The sequence below is a fragment of the Corylus avellana genome, chromosome ca7 (assembly GCF_901000735.1).
Source record: "Corylus avellana chromosome ca7, CavTom2PMs-1.0".
NCBI classification, from domain to species: Eukaryota; Viridiplantae; Streptophyta; class Magnoliopsida; order Fagales; family Betulaceae; genus Corylus; species Corylus avellana.
The window spans coordinates 19,957,203-19,964,410 of record NC_081547.1 but is presented as its reverse complement, the minus strand read 5'-3'; the positions used below and the strand labels follow the sequence as shown (position 1 = coordinate 19,964,410).

The following is a 7,208-nucleotide window of genomic DNA, read 5'->3' as shown; positions in this document are numbered from 1 at the left end:
AAATGGAGAAAAGGGAGAGCTGGCCGGAGAAAAGAAGAGAGAGAAAGAGAAAATTGAGAAAAGAAGAGAGGTACCGTGTAGAGAAAGGAAAAAATTTTCTCTGCACCAATTTTTTCCTTTCTCTGCACCACTCGAGTGGTGCAGAGAAACGAATTTCTTTGCACCACTTTCTCTGCACGGCACCACTTTCTCTGCTGTGCAGAGAAATTACAAAAAATATATATATAATTTAAATTAATAAAATTTTAAATTGAAAAAAAAAATTCAGAAAAAAATTTTAAAAAAAATTCTTTTTTTTAACACGTCAGAAAATTATTTTTTTAATTTAAATTATTTATGACATGTTATATTTCAACACGTTAGAAAATTTTCTGACGTGTCAAGAAAATCCTGACTTGCTAAACAGTAACACGTTAGAAAAAAAAATTCACTGACTCCTATGTACCTGACATTCAACACATGTCAAAAATGCCACATCAAAAAAGTTTTCTGACGTGTCAGATACCCTGACACGTCAGAAAACTCCAGTGAGAAAAAAATTTATTTTTTTGTATTGATTAATAGCTAGTAGCTCGACGAAGTCCGAATTTGGGTGGCCCATGCTAATAATAATGTACGTCCTGTAGTGACTCATTGATAAGCGCCAAATGTTGCACATTCAAGCCTCTTAACTCGCATATGTTAATTCTTTAGCAGTGTTATCTATTTGATTTTGTGTTATTTTTATGTTTTCAGGTTCCTAAGGAAAAATACAATTAATTTCATTAAATTTGGGCTTAAAATGCATTTTCAAGTTACTGTAGGTGCGCTCGAGCCATGTTACATGCGCTCAAGTCGAGCTACAGTACTCTCGAGTGCACACAGGTGACTGAGACAACCAGGAGATTGGAACTGCTATTGAAAGGCTTTTTACGTGACCTAATCCAACTGGGAGACTAACTTACGATTGTTCTAGGATTTTTAAGGCTTCTAGGGTTTGTTTTACACCCTATAAATAGGCCTCTAAGCTTCAAAGAAAGGTGTGCTTGGTTTTAGAAAAGTAATTCACACAAAGATCTTCATAGAGGCTTGCAGTGTTAAAGAGAAGATGAACATGGCAGGAGGCCATCCCAGTACCAGCATGAGCAACTAATTTTATAATAAGGTGTTGATGTAGCCCTCTCCAAGTAACAATAGTTTAATTATATTTTAATTTGAAATTTTCTATTTGCATGATGGTTGTATAACTATGAGAATTGATCTTAATGTTTATATTCAATTATTATGAAATTTTTCTCTTGTCTTAGAAAGCTTTTTATATTGATTGAACTCATTCTTCATATTTTCTGTAATTATATGAATGATTGTTATAAAACGGTTTTAATTGACATATAATCAAATAGGATTTGATAGGCCATACTTAGGGAACGCAGATTTGTCTGCACCCTAGTTTAGTGTAATTTAGTATAAATAGGCCTCTAACCTTCAAAGAAAGGTATGCTTGGTTTTAGAGAAGTAATTCACACAAAGATCTTCTTGGAGGCTTATGGAGTGGAAGAGAAGATGAACATGGCAGGAGGCCATCCGGCACCAGCATGAGTAACTAATTCTGTAATAGGGTGTTGATGTAGCCTTCTCCAAGTAACAATGATTTAATTGTATTTGAATTTGAGATTTTCTATATGCATGATGGTTGTATAATTGTGAGAATTGATCTTAATGTTTATATTTAATCATTATGAAATTCTTCTATTGTCTTAGAAAGCTTTCTACATTGATTGAACGCATTCTTTATATTTTCTGTAATTATATAAATGATTGTTATAAGATGGTTTTAATTGACATATGATCAAAAGGATTTCATAGGTCATGCCTAAGGAAAGCGAATTTGTCTACACCATAGTTTAGTGTAATTTAGTATAAATAGGATTCTAAGCTTCAAAGAAAGGTGTGCTTCGTTTTAGAAAAGTAATTCACACAAAGATCTTCTTGGAAGCTTGCGGAGTTGAAGAGAAGATGAACATGGCAGGAAGCCATCCCAACACCAGTATAAGCAACTAATTATGTAATAAGGAGTTGATGTAGCCCTCTCCAAGTAATAATAGTTTAATTGTATTTGAATTTGAGATTTTCTATATGCATGATGGTTGTATAACTCTCAGAATTAATCTTAATGTTTATATTCAATCATTATGAAATTCTTCTCTTGTCTTAAAAAGCTTTTTATATTGATTAAACTCATCCTTTATATTTTCTCTGATTAGATAAATGATTGTTATAAAATGATTTTAATTGACATATGATTAATAGGATTTGATAGGCCATGCCTAGGAAATGCGAATTTGTCTACACCCTAGTTGAGTGTAATTTAGGTAGATAATTTGTATGACCCGAAGATAAATTATGTTTATTCATTGATTGTGTGTAACTTATTAAGATATTTGATAGTTCACCTAGGGAAGATGGATTGTACCACATCTAGAGGTTAGACAAACGGTCCGTGCTAACTGAAGATAGATTATACTTATGTCGTAATGATGGTATTTTCTTGACTACTCGAGTGAGACGAGCCCTATATCGTGCATAATATGAATTTTCATTGTTAATTTATGATTAATCATTGTTATGCGGTTAGTGGTGAAATTAACCCTCTATTCTCACTCTCATCACAATCTACTTTTGCTTTATTTTATGCATTTACTTTATAAATCCAAAAACAACAATCATCTTCTAATTGAGTTATATTTTTTTCTTAAAAACATGATAATGATACCAGTGCAGTCCTTGAGGTTTGACACCCTCTATATAGCCCTATGTTACAAGGATTCGTCTTATTGAGAGTGATATTTTACTATTGATATATTTTTGCACACAAAAAGACCACATCATCCACCAATCAAACATGGCTGCGCTGGTCATGGGATCCAAGGCCCCGTATAAACACACACACATTTTGATTATCGAATCAAGTATTTATAGTAAGCTCATAGCCATTATACCGCACATATCGGTGTATCATGTCATTCAATGCATCTTATTAATATGTTATTAAGGCAATTACCAAATTATATAAAAAGTAAATATGCTCGTAACATACGCATGCTCAGTTAGTTGACACATCGTACGTTTTTAAGGAAAGTAGTCGTAAGTATTTACTTACCTTGTACATTCGCTTGATTCCTCAAACATTTCAAACCCTATAGCGAAACATAGCTTATCGTTATACGCAATACTATAAAACGTATTATAAACACATAAGGTCCTAATTGACAAGCAATCTAGGTAAAAGGTCATAAACCCTAATTTCATTCATTCTGTACACTGGCCGAATGTTTGGGCTCGGGGTTGAACGTTCAATTAGTATGCAACGAACATTCAGACAGATGCCAGAATGCATGAAAGGCTCATATCCTCAAACCACTATGTAACAAATCTCATCTTAAGCTCTTAATAAGTGCATATAAGCATAACGTATCAGGATATCATCCAAGAAGGGTGTTTAAAACATTTGGGAAACCCCTTTTCTCTTATAAGGAAAATGACAAACAAACCCATCATGGTATCTTTAAAACTTGTAGAGGGCATGAAAATAACAAAGATAACATGGAAACTAAGTGAATGCAGGAGAGTTTACCTTGAAAATGGCCTCCTACTTCAAAATATCCTCATTCTCTCTCTAAAAATCTCTTCTCACCCTAAGGTTTGAGTTTCTGGTGTAGGGGTGGAGTTTGGGGCGAGGAGGGGGTGCTATTTATAGGAGGAGGGGCATGCATGGGTCTGAAAAGGTGGAGAAAATGTTAAAATTACTTTTTAGATTGTTACCGAACGTTCGATAATATGGTCGAACGTTTGGTGTACTATTACACAATAGTTCTAGGGTTTCAGATCGAACGTTGGTCAATACCCAAAAGTTTTCAAATAGGTCAACGAACGTTCGGGATGGTCCCTTGTTGAACGTTCGCACTAAAGGTTAGGCTCGAACGTTCGGTTGTCCCCCTTCAAATGTTCAGTCAGAGGCCAAAATAGGGGCTTTGGTTTGTTTTCTTAAAATTAGAAAGGGTCTTTAAAACATTTGAAAATAATGATTGTTTTATAAAATAATTACCAGAGATACTTGTTTTTCCTTCATGCCGTGTTTAGGGTTTAAGTTTTGGGGCATCACACTAACTAAAACTTGCATGGTTCAGTGCACATTATTGATCACTAGAATTATTGTTTACTCTTTTAAATATTTCTTCAACTTTTTTTAGTACATACATAAAGATCCATTGACCAAAAACAAAGCTTGGGGCTAAACCTATAGAGAAATATATATTAAGAAGCCTAGGGACAAGGCATTTTTTCTATGGCTATTTTATACCAACTGACCATAAAGTAGATATTATCCATTTCATTTGTAATAATGAAATGAATTTTCTATCGCCTTTGAAAATTAAAGACCTTGATGGAAAAGGCAAAGATAAATGAAAAGAGAACAGGCCAGGCGACGGTCACAATAGCCACCACTCCTAGAAAATCATGTTTGAATCCGAAATAGTCTTTCAGAAAATCTTCCACCGTGCCACCAGTGTCCTCAAGCACGTCCTTTATATCTCCAAATTGTGAAACAACCAACCCATACAAGGTCCAAGCAACAGGGCATGCCCAGTTGTACCATCTCCACCACACAGGAATCCTCTGTTGTTGGCCAAGTAGATTAATCAAAACTAAAAGGAGTTAGCAAATGTTTTTTATATCCCTAAACGTAAGTTCTTGCATATCAAACTAAGGCTCTCTTTGTTGCAATGAAAAATGTTTTTTTGTATCGGAAAAATTTTCAATGAAATAATTTTTCAAAAAACAAATAATGATTTGGTCCGGTGTTTAATTAAGAAGTATAGTTCTTTGTTTTCGGTTTGACTATTATATTCTGTCATATCAAATACCATAAAATACATAAAACATTTTCGAAAAATCATTTTAGGCCAAAATAAACATTGCCTACAACATAAAATACTTACGGGTCTTGGGACTATGAATCCTGAAAATAGATTCCATAATCCAAAAAATGCAGCGGCTATTATGGCGGCAATATGGTGGTTTGGTGTCAAAGCCACAGTCATCATGCCGTAAAAGGTGAAGTAGAGCAATGTGAAGTACATGAAAAATAGATACCAAAAGAATTTGGCAACGGTCCATTCAAATCCAATCATAGCATAAACTATGATGCCATAGAACGCAGCTTGTGCAAAGACATATGGGAGCTCAATTGCAACCTGGGGAGTGAAAGAGGGGAATTGCATTAAGATACCAAGTTATTCCCTTTAAAAGAATAAGCGTTTAATATATATGTGACCCTGTCTACCTGTGCAAATGCATATGGCAAGGCTGAATACATTCCAGCAGCTCTTTCCCTATAGAACACAGCTCGTTCAACAGCCACAACAGGCTGTACTGATGTGCAATTTGAATAGCCCAGGAAGAGAACAGCTGCATACATGGATCCCATCGCATTAAACAAATCTTGTTGCTTCTTGCTGCAATTTGAAATTCAAAAGTAAAAATAAATCGTAGCAGCAAACCATTATTAGCATATGTTAGAATATAAATTAAATGATTAAATTATTCACTTCCTATAATTAGTTTCAGCTTTTAGAATAAGTAATGATTTAACCGTATCCATAACACTAATTCTGAGTTTTCCAGCAGTAATATCTTACATCTTGGAGCCAAGGTCCCAGAACATTGTCCCAAATGTGAGGGCTATGACAATTGTGAAGACAAATCTTACAGCAGTGTACGGTGGGTTGCGCCAATAGGACCATCGTAGTTTCCATAGGCAAGCTACGCATTGAGTGAAAAATGACTCTGAATATTTAGTTGCGAAATAAAGTTCCTTTGAACCAGGAGCAGGCTTGCTCAACTCTCTAATCATTGCTTTGTTCCTCCTTATTCACATGCCACACAATTGTACAATTTTGAGCGTTAAATTTCATCAATATGACAAGGATCTTATATATAAACTGTCAAGAAGGTATATATATTTGGTCTTATTATATATTTAGTTAATTTAACATGGAAGTTACCTGTATAGCTCTGAGTTCTGATACACAGTAGTAAAATCAACACCCAAAGCCATTTCATCCCCAGAAGTTGTAACTTCCAACATCCAAGTTGCTGGATTATAGCCATCTTTAATTTTTCTGATTCCTTCAATGCTCTAGAAGCAAGGAAAAAGTATATGTATTAGGAAATTACTAACATAGATCAAGATTTATGCCTGTTGGATGTCTGTATTTTTGTTTTCTCATAGTGCCGTACCTCGAAATACTTGATAAGATGGGAAGAGTGGCGACCCAATGGCCCAACATATATCTCCTGTCCTCCACGCTTCATTAGGAAAAGCTGCAAGTACATGTTTTAAATATCAAGCTCAAATCCAGGAGAGAACCAATGAATGCTCACCTAATCTGTTGAGAAATCATACTTCTCACCTCATCAAAAGCTTCAAATATGTCGATGCTTGGCTGATGGATGGTGCACACAACTGTTCTTCCTGTGTCCACTGTGTTCCTCACTGTTCTCATAACAATAGCAGCAGCTCTTGCATCTAGACCCGAAGTTGGCTCATCCATGAATATTATGGAGGGGTTTGCCACAAGCTCAACTCCAATAGTGAGCCTCTTGCGCTGCTCGGTAGAGAGACCATTCACACCAGGCAACCCAACGAGTGCATGCCTCAATGGCTTCAGCTCCACAAGCTCCATGACTTCCTCAATGAACATCTGAAACCATTTGTCAGAACCATGAATTTAGATTTTTGGTAGGGATTGCGTTGAAAAATAGAGTTTTTAAAGTCAAAATAAGCTTTTTAGAAAGAAAAGCTTTATTTTTAAGCTTTTTTCTAAAACTACATTTTGACTCATTTTGAGAGTAAAAATGTCAAAAATTACTTTTTGAATTTTTTTTATTAAATAGACTAGCTTTTTGTTTGACACAACTTTTTAGGTACTAAAGATACTTATTAAGTTTCCTAACACTATCCCAAATAGGCTTGTAGTGACCCTAGTGGCATTTAGAGCCCACTTGTGCGTTAAAGATTTTACAAACTACTTTTAATACATAAAATGTTGTGCCAAATATGAGGTTTCCATTTGGTAATTAAGAACTCAAAAAAGTACTTTTTTCGCCGGTTGTTTTGAAAAAGGCCAAAAACACTTTTAAAAAAGGCTTAAAAATGATTTTTTTTT

The 7,208-nt window shown here is 34.8% G+C and overlaps 1 protein-coding gene across 1 annotated transcript in view; it reads right to left on the bottom strand.

Annotated features, from left to right (window-relative positions):
* Positions 1 to 4,234: 4,234 nt before the first annotated feature.
* Positions 4,235 to 7,208, bottom strand: part of LOC132187974 (pleiotropic drug resistance protein 1-like) — a 3,611-nt gene continuing 637 nt past the window's right edge. Inside the window, exons 2-8 of the mRNA XM_059602396.1 lie at positions 6,453 to 6,743; positions 6,280 to 6,363; positions 6,045 to 6,178; positions 5,679 to 5,906; positions 5,324 to 5,495; positions 4,980 to 5,234; positions 4,235 to 4,656 (exon numbers count right to left, since the gene is read on the bottom strand). Of these exons, the coding sequence (XP_059458379.1) occupies positions 4,396 to 4,656; positions 4,980 to 5,234; positions 5,324 to 5,495; positions 5,679 to 5,906; positions 6,045 to 6,178; positions 6,280 to 6,363; positions 6,453 to 6,743 (1,425 nt within the window). The 3' untranslated portion in view covers positions 4,235 to 4,395. The remainder of the gene's footprint in view (positions 4,657 to 4,979; positions 5,235 to 5,323; positions 5,496 to 5,678; positions 5,907 to 6,044; positions 6,179 to 6,279; positions 6,364 to 6,452; positions 6,744 to 7,208) is intronic.